Raw genomic sequence first — 13,142 nt, 5'->3', positions numbered from 1 at the left:
TTGGGCACAGAACCATCTTAGAAGATCCCATTCGTGGGGTGCAGTACAGTGTTCAAGCCTCTCCCTGAGCAGAGAGGGTGCTTTTATAGCAGCGAGGCCATGTAGGTACAGACCAGATGCTGGAACGGAATGTGCTGCGGCCAGGGCATAGAAAATGTGAGTGGAGTGAGTTTTGGGTGTGGTGCTTGAGATCTCATAGGTATGTCTGGGAGAGGTTGCCAGGTCTCTGTGGCAAATATGAGGCTTCATGGGGAGCTAGTTTCAAGGGGAGGGCAAAAATGACAGCTGGAATAGTGCATAAATAGGAGTGAGATAATCTGAATTATTTGACAAATATTGAGGAAGTTGGGAAAACAAGAATGAAATTACTTCATAAGAAAGGTAAACTGTAGAATATAATGTCTTTGTTAGAGATGAGGTTTTTGAGTGGCTTTACTTACTTGTGTAGCACTGGTATCTGATTTTTTTCTCCTTCAGGTCTGCAGATTGGCTTCAGAGAGTCAGTATTCTCCAACTTTTCTGCTCAAACTCATTCACACCTGGAGTAAGAATCCCAGGTAAGTGTTCTTCCAGCAAACAAGCCTAAGTACTTCTGAATACACAAAATTCAAGGAAAAGAGAGCACAATGACAAGGTATGAATAATTGTGTCAAAAACATATTTTCTTTTTCCATTAGACTGTTATTCTTTTGATAACCATCAAGGCAGTTGGGAAGCCAGTTTATGCAAGCACTCACTTTTTAGTAGGCTGCTTTTCCCATATATTAACAACTAAGCACATATGTAGCCCAAACCCAACTCACAGGTGAGGAGGAGGAGGCCTGACTTCTTAGGATATGTCTGTCTTGACCGATGACTTCCTAGTCTTGCAAAGTGGGAAGTCAGTTTTACAATATATAATTCTATTTATGTGTTTGTGAGTCTATTTCTTTCTGTTTTATGTAGGAGTATGGCAAGTTCAGCATAGAATCTGTGACTGAAAGTCTGTTACTGAAAGTTGTAAGAGAGCTTTTTTCAATGCAGACACTGTGAAATATTCCAGCTCCACTGTCTTGAGTGATTTTTGCCTCTTCCACAGACTGCTTTTCCTTTGCCAAAGTATCTGGTGTTAATTTTAAGACATCATTTGTAAGCATGAAGACCTTATATACAAACTTCTGTAAAAAATGGTATCAGATCATTAGGCTAGGAGCGGACTAACAGGAGACTCAGGCTGTGGAAAAAGAGTTAAGTTTAGATGATGCTACCTTGAAGCAAGAAAAGGGACTTTATGACCTCTCAACCTCCATTCATTCTGTTTTTCGTGACACTGTTCTGTGGTTTTTTGCACTTTTTCCTTGGTTGAAGTAGAAGACAGCATTTTTTTTTTATGACTTTTTGCTCATAAGCTGAAAATTCTGAACTTAATGTTTTTATAATCTTTCTCTCAGGTATTTCCCCTTGCTGGCCAAGCAGCAGCCAGATCACCCAGAGTATGATATACTGTCAAATGTGTTTGCTGTGCTCTCAGCCAAGAACCTATCTGAGGCCACATCCAGTCTTGTGATGGACATAGCTGATAGCCTTCTCAACAGCCCAGATTTTGAACCCACGGAGCAGGTTTCCAGTTTAAGTGTGACTGGCTGTGTTGTCATGGTCACTGGAGATATGACAGAAGGTATGCCTGCCTAAGAGTTGTGAGAGTACTGTTGGGTGCTTTGGATGGAGGTATTAGATTATGATGAGGTTGTCTGTGCTGGCTGAGAATACTGGGGAGAGAGACCTCCCAGTGGAGATGTCAGTGTACAAATTTGTCTTGTCATGCTCAAGGACTGTAAAGTTGTACTTGTTTAATGACTAATGAGATCCACATTTGAGTGTCAGGATCCTGAGCATGGAGAAATTCCTTATGAAGAAGGAAAATGTGGTGTTGACCTGCTTTGACTGTGAAGCTTTGACTGATACAAGTTTAAGAGCTGCATTGCTGACTTGGCTCTGAGCCTAACGTCATGTTTTATATAAAGGCCCCCTTCCTGTATGCACATGATCATCACTTTGATGTTTAGTCTGTGCTCCCTGACAGGAGAGACCTGCCATCTTTGAGAGGTAGTAGATAGGAATGGTAGTGTACTGTGTTTGATGCTGTGGAGCCATTTTTCACCTGTAACACCCAAAGCTAGTGAAAACGAGAGTGTGTCCTTGTTATGGCAGCTTTGATTTTATGCAGGAGGTCAGTGGTAGAATAAAGAAAACCACACGTATAAATGCTCCAGTCATTGTAGGAGATGGTTACTACCTTTGAGGAACGTCCTTGGTATGTTTTGATAAGCCCACACTAACCAGGGCTGTTACTGACATCTGTGAGGATGTTTATTCTGACATCTGTTTATTCTCTGTGCGTGCTTTCTTTGGTCCCATCTCAGGTGCGTTAGACTTGGTCACAGCAAGTGCCGGTGCGTGTTCCCAGCCACCAGCTGCCCTACACATTCATAGCTCCCATTTATTTTTTCTTTCACTGATAAAACCTTTGTCTTAATTTCCCCTTTGTTTGTGTAGGGTTGGATCTCCCTTCTGTTGCTTGCAGCAGAGTTGGGTGTCACTAACTGTTACATCCCTTACAGAGCCCCTCAGCCTCGGTTGCCGCTTGGTTCTGCCTCATGTTCCTGCCATACTTCAGTACTTCAGCAAAACAATGTTAAATGTGGAGAAGGTGAAAAAGAAGAAGTATAGAGCTCAAGTCAGCAAAGAGCTGAGTATACTTTCCAAGTAAGTGATTCTTTAGAGCTCAGAGCAGTTAAAAAGCTAGAAGGTGAGAGGAAGAAAGAGTTATTGTAATAGATTCCAAATTAAAAAGCAGTATGTCTCAAAATATTTAAATTTGGAAGTACTTGAATCTGTCATTGACATTGCAGGTTGCTGGTGACTGAGGCGATAAGTTTTCAGGAGTTGATTCTAGCTGGTTTTGTTGCTAGTACTCAAAACCAATGCCTCTTGGGGATAGGAAAAGGTACAGAAATGCCTGCAGTCATGTGGAACTGAATACTTAGGCTGATATTGTGAATTTGGTACATACGCTCTGTTAGCCTGGATGGGCTGACGAAGCCCTGTGAAATGGCACTAGTGCTGACAGAGTTCTTCTTTGCTCTGTACTGGTAATTGAATGGGTACAAAAGAGTGAATTACCTTGTTGTATTGTACAGGATCAGCAAATTTATACAAGAAAAGAGTCAGAATTCAGTGCTTGTGAGCCTTCTCCTCCCTTTCCTTTATCAGAGTAACATGGAGCAGGTAGGTAAAAGTTACTTCTTCCCTCTGTTAAACACATATTTTTCTTTTAATAGTTTGTTTAAGATGCAGTTGAAAGTCTTATTGATTACATGCCATTTCTCATGATCAACCTGAAGTCAAGTCTTCATGTGTTCGTGATCTGCTCAGAATGTGGTGCCAATGTGTGTTGATGTGTATAACTCACACAGGGGTACCAGTGCCCAGACTGACTCTGTTCCACCTGCTTTGCCACTGTAGTCCATCCGCCAAGTTACTTGCACTGTTTGAAATAAGTGCTCTTCTTCACTGTGGATTTTATGCATCCCAAATCCAAAGCATCTGGACAGCTATATGAATACATATGGTTGAGTATGTAGTACTCTCTGTGTAATGGGCAGTGCTACATTGGTCTGCTGCAGGATGAAAGGCCGACCTTATACAGTACCGTTCTTGGTTTTTAAAATCTGTGAATCATTAGGGGGCCATATATGATTTCTGTTCAGTGAGATCATACAAGTATATGGTGCTGTTAATGTTCATTTCACAGATTAAAGAAAGGGTACTTTTTAAAACTCTGTTAGTTCTCCTGACCAGTTTGAGAGTCATTTGAGGAAAGACACATAAAAGCAGTCTTCATTCTGATGACAGTCTTCTCTAGCACTGTGCTTGTGTCTAATTGAAAGGTTGCAAGTACTTCTGAGAGATTTAACGCTTGCATTGTGTCCTTCTAATTCTTTGTTCTCATTTAGTATCTCTGATCTGAGTAAAGTACAGCAGTGTTCACTCTGTGCCTTGCAATATTTCCCAATGAAATAATCTCCTGAGGTTTCAGTTTTTATTGAGAGTTACCTGTCTCTTTCAGGGTACAGAGATTGACATTCTGGAGACAGTGCAGAACTTGCTGAGGCATTGCGCAAACCCTACAGACTTTCTCAAACCACTTGCAAAGCTTTTTTCTGTCATCCAGAACAAACTGTCTCGAAATAAGTTGTGCTTGGTATTTCAGGTATTGCATTTTTACGTGTCTTTCTGTGCTTTTTTTTTTCACTTGTTCTAAGAGATCAAAAACAAAGTAAGTAGCAGTATTTATCTTTGTTGTACATAACTTTAAAACTCTTTTTAATCTACTTCATCTGTTAAGTGAAAGTAACAGAAATGGTAGAAATTAATGAGCTACACAAAGCTGTGTTAAAGTTTCGGCTTACAGCCTGGTTGATGTGAACCTCACCAGGGCTCTTTATTGTAAGAGAAGCCAAATAAAGCACTTAATCCATAACAAATCCTGTATGTTGATGAAATAAGAATGGATTTCAGTATCCTGAAGATGATTTTTATTTGTATTCTTCTCTCACAGATTTACGGTAGGCTGTTTTGTATTTCTGTGAAGTAACTTGCATAACTTAGCAGGAAACCTAGGAAACATTCAGTGTAGATATTTAGAAACATAGGAACTTAAAACACACATCCTCCAACTCACAGGAGAAAGGCTCTTATAAGATTAATGCTGTTGCTTTATTTATTTTTTGTCTCAAGTGATAAAGTCTTGAGCTATTCAAATTTTTAACAACTGTAACAGTTGTTTAACAGCTATAACTGGTTTTTTTATGTTTCTTTTTAGACTTTATCTGACTTGGACAGTAAATTGAAGTATATTACTGATGTTGTTAAGGTATGCACAGTTTCTTTGCTCACTTTTCCCCCCAACATTGTATGGTCGTGTTTCTGTAATTTTGCATAACAACTTGTTACTCTCTCTTAGCTGAATGCCTTTGATCAACGACATCTCGATGATATCGACTTTGATGTGCGCCTGTCAGCGTTTCAGTCCATCACAGTCCACATCAAGGAAATGCAAACAGTGGATATCAACTTCCTCATCCCTGTTATGCACAACTGCTTCTATACCATCCAGGTCAGCTGAATATTCCTTCTCTTGCTTTGTGCACCATGTGTCCATGATGAATCTAACTTTAAAATTATTTCCATTGCTGGCTTTTGGCACCATGCAAAAAGCATATTTGGCACCATTCAGAAAGCATATTTAGGTCTTCTTACGAACACCTGTTTTTAAGTTTTGTCTGCTTCCCTTTTCATCTCTGTGTCCAGAAGTTCAAATACAGTGCAGCACACCTTTCTGTCAGTGAGGCCTGGAACTTTGCTCATTTTGTACTGTATAAAAGGCATATTACAGTCTTGAAAAGCTGATTTTCTGTTTGTGGCAGCATGCTCTGGTTGTGTGAGCCTGCTGATGAACCTGAAAGGATTTTTCCTGATGGGAAGGATGAGCGTTAATTTGGGACTAGAACTTTCCATAGGAAAGCTCTCAAGAGTTTCTGGGTCTCTACAGGCCTTGTTATGTTGTGTCCAGTGGTACTGTTCAGTCCAGGCTTTTGAGGAGAAAAAGGTGTCATACCCAGACTCACGTGGTACAATTTCTTCACCCACTCAGCTAGGGGATATGGCTCTTAGTGACAACGCAAGCCTTTGCTTGACCACTTTCATCCACCGACTGGCAGAAATTGACCACACAGAAGATGAGTACAAGGAGCTAATCCAGCACACTCTCCTGGAGTCTGTGAGAAGGGGTCTGAAGAGTAAGACTGAGGTAAGGCAGTGGTGTTTGATCACACATCTCCAGCTGTCTTCAGTACACTAGGGTAATGAGACATTTTTTTGTGTGAGTTCTCAAAGTCCGCTGCTGGGATAAAAAGTGCAGGAACTCACTATAAACTTACCTTTCATTTAAAACCTTATAAAAATCTAAACAATTATATAACTTAGCTATCTTATGTTTCTTTGCCATTGTTCATCTTTTCTTAGTTGTGGCTCGTTCTTTGGAGGTGAGACTTTAATTTATCTGCTATACATAATATAGGTATATTTGCTGTTACCAAAAAATAGGACATGTTGGCCTGAAACACTTGTAAACTACAGCATTGCAGTTCTGAGGAGTGTGCAGCAGCCTCTCCAAGGGGTACTTAACATTCACTGGTTACTGTTTGCAGAGCATCCAACAGGACTACACATCATTGCTTTCCTGCCTCATTCAGACATTCCCAACAAATCCTGAATTCCGGGATTTGGTCCAGTTGACCAACCGCCATGATCCCGACATGGACTTCTTTGAGAACATGAAACACATGCAGGTAAAAGGCAATAGACATTCCTTAGTGCCTCTCTCCCCCTGCCAAGCAAAAGCATCTTACTGTTGGGGGCATGTTTTGCAAAGCATCTATACATATTGTCTACAGAGAAATTGAACCTTTGTCATTAGATACTGTCACAAAAAAAAAGGGATGTGGGCATCATCACAAGTGAATCAAAGTCATATTTCTATCTAGAAATTTCTTGGGTTTATGATAGCCCACAGTCAACAGCATTGGCAACATTGTCCTGAAGATCCCTCTGACACAGGCAGGGAATGGGTCTTTTTGTTTTTTCTAGCCTGTTCCCTGCTGCTCTCAGTCTGGAGGCTCTGCAGCCCCTTTTCATTCACGGACCTTTGTAATATAAATGTTGCACAAAGCCCGGTCTCCTGATTTTTCTTGCAGTATGAAAATACGCTTCTTCTGCTTTCAGAGATGTAATCTGAGATAGTCTTTGCTGCATCTGTAGTTATATACAGTCTTAAGTTTTTTCCTTGTAATTTTCTCTGGTCTTTGCATCTTATATCGGTTGCCTCCCTTGTCTGATACCTGAAGATGGCATAGTCTTTTGATTGTGAATTCACAGGGAAATGTTCCATTGAGTTGGAATGTCTACTGATGCAAAAGGCTAGTGAAAGCCCTGACACTGAAGGAAAAGGGCATGGCCTGTCCTTGAAAACAACCACAATATGTTTATTACTTAAAACTGAGGCATTTTCAGAACTGCTGGATGTATGTGCTCTTTCATGGTAGCTGTGACTTAAGCACCACCTTATTTATTGTCTCTCATGTTTGACTCAGATCCACAGGAGGGCACGAGCTCTGAGGAAACTGGCGAAGCAACTCACTGAAGAAAAGCTTGTGCTGTCTTCTAAGTCCCTGCAGAACTACATCATGCCTTATGCTACGACTGCCATTTTTAGTGAAAAAATGCTTAAGGTAGGCTCTTTTAATTGAATGCATCCACATGAATGTCTTCACCTTCTGTATATACCATTGTATATACCTTTAAAAGAATAACCGCTTTAGAAGGCTGATATGTTTGTGGAGTGAGGGTTCCCCTTTCAGACAGAAGCACTGGGCTGCTTTTGATGGCAGAAAGAGGGTTTGGAAGGTGCAGATGCTGTCTGGGCCCACTCCTATATATGCTAAACATGTCCTCTTTCTTGAAGGTTGATCTCTTTACCTGTTTGCAGGCTAGGGTTTTTTGTTGTGTTTTAGTTTTTTACTTGGGGTTATATTTGTCTTAATTTTTTGTAATCAGGTTCTTATTTTTTCCCCCTCTGCCTCTGCACTGCTGTCTTCCTTTTCAGTGCCTAGTAATTGAGGTGGGAATAAATACTGTTTTCTCTGAAGTTAGAGGGAAACTGCAGGAATTGTTTGAAAACATCTGAAATAAAGTTTGAAGGGTGACATTTTGTTAGTCACTTTCTACACATTTTATTGAAAATATCTGCAGTGAAATTACTTGTAATGTCAGTATGGATAGTCTTTCTATTTGTGACTTTGAAAAACAGGGTTTCACACTTCTGTAGTTCCCTGCACACTATCAGGAGAACAACAGAGCTGCTTATGTCAAACCAAGTAAATGTCTGATTTGCTTGCTGTCAGAAATATTCTTCTGAAGCTGAAACAATTAGAGCTTAGGCACAGGACTCAGCACCTGCAGCCATACAGACTGTGCCCATTGTTAGAATGACTGAGTTGCTCTTTGACCAGAAGGCAGTAAAATGTGTTGATTGAAACCTTGGTGAAGAAACAAACACATTATATTTCATGTCTTAAATGGGTTAATGATGTACATTTATAGTAGATCAGCATAACCCAACAATGTGCCATGTGTCTGTGGTTGGATGTCTTGACTAGTTGTTCTTGATGCAAGGGAGCTCATAGATGTGAGGAAAGTTTAATATATGCAGAAGTATTTGGAGGAATTGGGTCTAGAGATCTGCTTGGTGAACTGTGATTTTTTTTTTTTTAATTGGTGCTCTGGAGGAGATTTAAAAATGCTAAATCCCAAGCATCTCCGCTAGACAGACATTACTTCTGACGCTTGTTGCTTTGAGTAAAGGATGCTTTAGACACATGATCACTTTGAAGGCTAACAGCAGCTGAATTTCTGTCTTTTGAGCAGCATGAAAATATGGTCACAGCCTCGGTTGAAGTTGTTGGAGCTGTCTGCCGACATCTTTCGTGGTCAGCATATTTATACCACTTAAAGCATTTCATCCATGTCCTGCAAACAGGACAGATCAGTCCGAAGCTGGGAGTCAGGTAGGTACTGTGAGCAGTGTTGGTCTGGGTTTCTCCAAAGAATGCTAAGGCAAAATTCAGCATTTTGAGGAGCAGCACATGAATTTCAGCCTCTCCCCTTGGATGAGAGATTGCTGAGTTTGAGGTGGACTTATGCAAGTGGAAGTAGGCATAGCATTGCAGCCTGCAGGTACAAAGTTTTAACAAGTCATTACTTTCTCACACCACATCTCACTGAGTCCATGCCAGCATTACCAACTTCTGCTTCTGTCAGGCTGTCCCTGGTCCTGGGACACTCCATTGCTCCAGTACAACTCTCCATGATGTTTCACAGTTATCTATATCACAGAATGCATCTAGTTGAGAAGTAACCAGTTTTTATTTTCTGGGTTGTTTTTTCAGGATAAACCCCCATATGGTGCAGTGTCACTAAATCTGAAGTTTTCCAAAAAGTGCTTTTAAGATTCTTCTGTTGAGTTTGTCTATGCAGCCTCTTCTTTTTGTGCAGAGGGCTGATCTTTCTTTGTGTTTCCTCCTGCAGCTTGTTAGAGACAGTGCTGGAAGCCTTTCACTTTGACCATGAAACACTTGAAAAGCAGCTTCTGACCATTGACAACCAAGGTGAGGTTTCTGTGCCTGCTTGTAGAAACACTACATCTAACTGCTCAAAGTGCAGCTAATCAAAGTTTTGTGTTTGGCTCTTGAGGTCAGCTACTCCCAGCTTTTTAAAACATGCATATTGAAAGCTAGTTTTGACTTGTTTCCTGGGGAACAATGCAGCAATTCCTCCTGTGTGTTGACGAAGTAAGGAGAGGTGGTGGGAGCCATCTCTACATTACCTCTCCATCCCAGGCTTCTGTAAGCCAAACCAACTCAGACTGGGTTTAGGCAAACCTGTGTGGTTCTCAAGGTCTGCACTCACCCATGTGGCTGCTGACACATCTAATTTTTTTTGTCCTTGATGTTGGCTGCTCTCATGGTTATCTGAAGCCTGAGAAGGGTGCTGCGTGTCCTCACCTTGTTGCCCTCAGCATTTCATGGGAAGAAGTCTTATCTTTGGTTTCTTCACCATTGTGGTTACCTGTCTTTCCCTTTGGGGAAGAGAAGGATATCTCACAGCTGTGCTTGTCAGTACCTCTTGCCTTGTGAAATTCTCAAATGTGAGTGAATGACAGTTCTCTAAGGTTCGAGCTCACTGACCTTTGCTAAGCTGACTATGGAGTTAAGACACAGAGTAAACTAGTCTTTGCTTAAAACCTGACTCTGAATGGTGATTATCAGAAACCAGCACGCCAGAGTTTTTTTACCTGATAAAAGAACTCTAATGCTTATTGGTGGTTTGCTGTTGCTGATGAAAGGTAGGAGCTTTGTCTACAACAAAACCGTCACATGAGTCTTGATTAAGGGCTCAAGTGTTGTGATCCCCTGTATTGACCTGTGCTTTGGCAATTACTTGACAGAAACTGCTGCCATGGACCTTGAACCAGTGATGGAGGCTGAAGAAGCCATGGAACTGGAGCAGAGTGAAGGGGAAGAGGAAGCAGTTGAAGAAAAGAATGAAAAGAATCTCTCTGAGAAGCCAGCAGAACCTGAGCAAGCAGCTGAGACATCTGAAAATGTGGAACAAGTGACCAAACCTGTTTCTTTCTTACCCCGAAATAAAGAGGAGCTGGAGTGTCTGATCAAACACATTCAAGATACAGTTACAGTCAACATCTTGCCTAAATTGCACAGGTGTATTGTTGCAAAGGTGAGGAGTTGATATTGGAGAGGTGTTTTGCAGGCCTGTGCTGCTACTGTTAAGGTTGGGGTACTATTTCAGAGCCAGTGAAAATGGAACACATAAGAAAAAAATAGATACAACTGGAGAGAGACCATCTGAAAACTGAAAAAAGACTTTTTCTGTGAAAAAAGACCATCTGAAAACTGAAAAAATGCCCTTTGTTGTGTCATGGAGATTACTGACAGACCCTCTGGTCAGTGTGGATGTGATGTCTTTATTTCCCTGCTGAGAGCTGCCTCGAACCATGCAAGTGAAATGATTCAATTTGTGCTGGCTATTGAAGAGTTCTAAAACCACTTGCTAGCACCCAGCCTAGTTTCTGTATTGAAAACACAGGGATTTATCCCACCTGTCCTTTAGCTGTCTGGGTTTTTCCTGTAGTCAGTAGAGGATAGCAGCTTACCTTATTGGCCTCTTCTAAGGTTTGTTGAGAAAAAGCAGGATTTGTTTACATATATTAAAAGTGCATTGTGTCTTGCTCTCTTAAAAAGGTTAAAAGAGATGAGGAGCACAAGCTTGTGAAATCCAACGTTGTGAATGATGATGAGGTAGTTCGTGTCCCATTAGCTTTTGCAATGGTCAGGATGATGCAGTGTCTTCCCCAAGAAGTGATGGAAGCCAATCTACCAAGGTAAACCGCACTGGAGCTCCTTAAATGCTGTTCATTGTGCTGGGAATGAATGCAGGCACCTTTCTCAAGCTGTGGTTATATAGAAAGCTAAATCCAAGAGGAACATCCTAAATACTTCTTTTGGAAACTCCTTTTCCTAGTGACATTCCCCTCAGAAGTCAGCATTTGATTTCTGTAAAGCTAAGTTTGAAAGGAACTTGGTAAATCCTTGCCTAAGAGCAGAGCTGTGAATCAAGGTTCAGCGGTAGGGGTGGTAGTGCTAGGGAAAGAATATGTACAGGAGGAAAGGACAATCAGTAAAACATCCTGGAGGACAGTAGGTGTGTGTATGCCTGTAAAGCCTCTCTGTGAGGCTGGCTTTGAGTATAGCTGTGGCTGTGAAAAAGGCCTGAAGAGCAGCCTCCTTAGCCAGCAGTGTAATTAATTCTACTTTGTTTGGAGGTGAACTAAGCTGTCTATCTCTGTTTCCAGCATCCTGCTAAAAGTCTGCACGTTTCTGAGGAACAGATTTCAGGAAATACGGGACATTGCCCGTAACACCCTCACTAAAATCATGGAAGTGTTGGGAGTGCGGTACCTTCTGTACATCTTGAAAGAGATGCAGTCTGCTCTTGTCCATGGGTACCAGGTAATGCTGAAATTCTTCTGCTGCTGCTCTCTGTAGACTTTGTTAATGTGTTAGGAGGAGAATCAAAGGGAAGTTCCTACTGAAATGGTTTTGCACTGGTAGAATAGCTTGGTATGATGCAACTAAATACTGTTGTTAGTGCCTGCATTAGTCTTTATTATGCCAAGTGTCAAATGACTGTCTGTACCCTCAAAGAACTTAGAGTCTAAGCGATTTTCCCAGTGAGGAGTTGAGGTATGGAAGGGAAGGATGAATTTCTGGTTCCAATAAGATTAGAGGAAATCTTTCCAGTAAGGTCATTAGGGCTAAGCAGTATCTGTGGTGAGTTGCCACAGAGACTGCACAGACAGTATGTAGTGATGCTAATTGAAGTCTTGCTTTCTAAATCCAGAGCTAAAGCCAAGGCTCTGACTATTAATTTATCTTTCCTCTTTCCATGGTGGTTTGGGTTAAGAATAATTTTTCGTGTGAATTACCACAGTGGAACAGCGTGAGCTTCTAGCTGCTCTAACAGTGAAAGCACGAATTAGAACACCCTAAATTATATCAGTAAGAGCACTGGGGAAAGAGGAGGTTCCAGCCCTCTTGCCAGTACGTGGAGGGACAGGGGTCCTCTTCCTGCTGCTGCTACATGGATTCTCATCCTCCCAGTGCAGCATGTGACTTGTGGTGTCTCTGCTGTGGGAGTCTCCCCATCCAATATTATTAAAGAGGACAGTGCAGAACTGTGGAAACATTATCTGTTCTCTTTTTCTCTAGCTCCATGTGCTGACTTTCACTGTGAACCTGTTGCTGAAGGGCCTTACTACCAGGCTCAGTGCTGGTGATTTGGACCCCTGCTTAGATATCCTGATTGAGGTAAAAGCTATTTCAAGATTGAAGGAAAGAGCATGATGAAGTGCTTGGGACAGTGCTTCTGGGAGGGAAGGGTTTCGTGTAGATTGTCTTGGACTTGGCGGCAAACAGGGCTGTTGTGTCTGTACTGCAAAGGAAGGAGGCTTGTCTACTGAGACATCTTGTAGAGAAGTCAGGTATCTCTGGACTGTATCTCAAGTATCTCAGCTGTATCCTGAGCCCTGCATCCTAGAGGGAATGGGTTCAAGATTAAGATACCTGTTTTCCCATACTCTAAATGGCTGAGCAAGTCAGTGGACATCTAATTAGTGCAGTCCACAGAGACCAGGAGCTGAGCTGGCCACCCAGATGGGGTATATTTGGATGTCTTGATCTAAATGTGGTCCCACTTCTTGTATCACAACACCACAGAGGGTGTGAGAACAGTGTTTTTATCTGGTATGCTCAAATAGGGTGTTCTGTGTTGACAAAGGAAAGGTAGACATGATTTGTCAGAAACCTGAAGAACTGGTTTTTTTCTGTGAATGGGGAAAAACGGTGTTGTTCTCTTGCTGCTGGAGGAACCTACTTTTCTTCTCTCATTCACTTCTCTTGCCTGTT

General features: G+C 41.6%; 1 protein-coding gene across 1 annotated transcript in view; it reads left to right on the top strand.

The window, feature by feature from the left end:
* Positions 1 to 13,142, top strand: part of UTP20 (UTP20 small subunit processome component) — a 60,739-nt gene that overhangs the window by 31,124 nt on the left and 16,473 nt on the right. The window contains exons 29-44 of the mRNA XM_029963431.1: positions 478 to 557; positions 1,431 to 1,657; positions 2,601 to 2,745; positions 3,180 to 3,267; positions 4,109 to 4,252; positions 4,865 to 4,915; positions 5,006 to 5,158; positions 5,696 to 5,851; positions 6,252 to 6,392; positions 7,194 to 7,331; positions 8,527 to 8,666; positions 9,187 to 9,266; positions 10,106 to 10,395; positions 10,920 to 11,059; positions 11,531 to 11,687; positions 12,447 to 12,545. Coding sequence (XP_029819291.1) covers positions 478 to 557; positions 1,431 to 1,657; positions 2,601 to 2,745; positions 3,180 to 3,267; positions 4,109 to 4,252; positions 4,865 to 4,915; positions 5,006 to 5,158; positions 5,696 to 5,851; positions 6,252 to 6,392; positions 7,194 to 7,331; positions 8,527 to 8,666; positions 9,187 to 9,266; positions 10,106 to 10,395; positions 10,920 to 11,059; positions 11,531 to 11,687; positions 12,447 to 12,545 — 2,229 coding nt within the window. The remainder of the gene's footprint in view (positions 1 to 477; positions 558 to 1,430; positions 1,658 to 2,600; positions 2,746 to 3,179; positions 3,268 to 4,108; positions 4,253 to 4,864; positions 4,916 to 5,005; positions 5,159 to 5,695; positions 5,852 to 6,251; positions 6,393 to 7,193; positions 7,332 to 8,526; positions 8,667 to 9,186; positions 9,267 to 10,105; positions 10,396 to 10,919; positions 11,060 to 11,530; positions 11,688 to 12,446; positions 12,546 to 13,142) is intronic.

The sequence above is a fragment of the Manacus vitellinus genome, unplaced genomic scaffold (genome assembly GCF_001715985.3).
Source record: "Manacus vitellinus isolate BGI_N305 unplaced genomic scaffold, ASM171598v3 scaffold_5_pilon, whole genome shotgun sequence".
Classification (NCBI taxonomy): Eukaryota; Metazoa; Chordata; class Aves; order Passeriformes; family Pipridae; genus Manacus; species Manacus vitellinus.
Note: the sequence above shows the minus strand (reverse complement) of the source record. Positions and strands in the feature narration are given on the sequence as shown.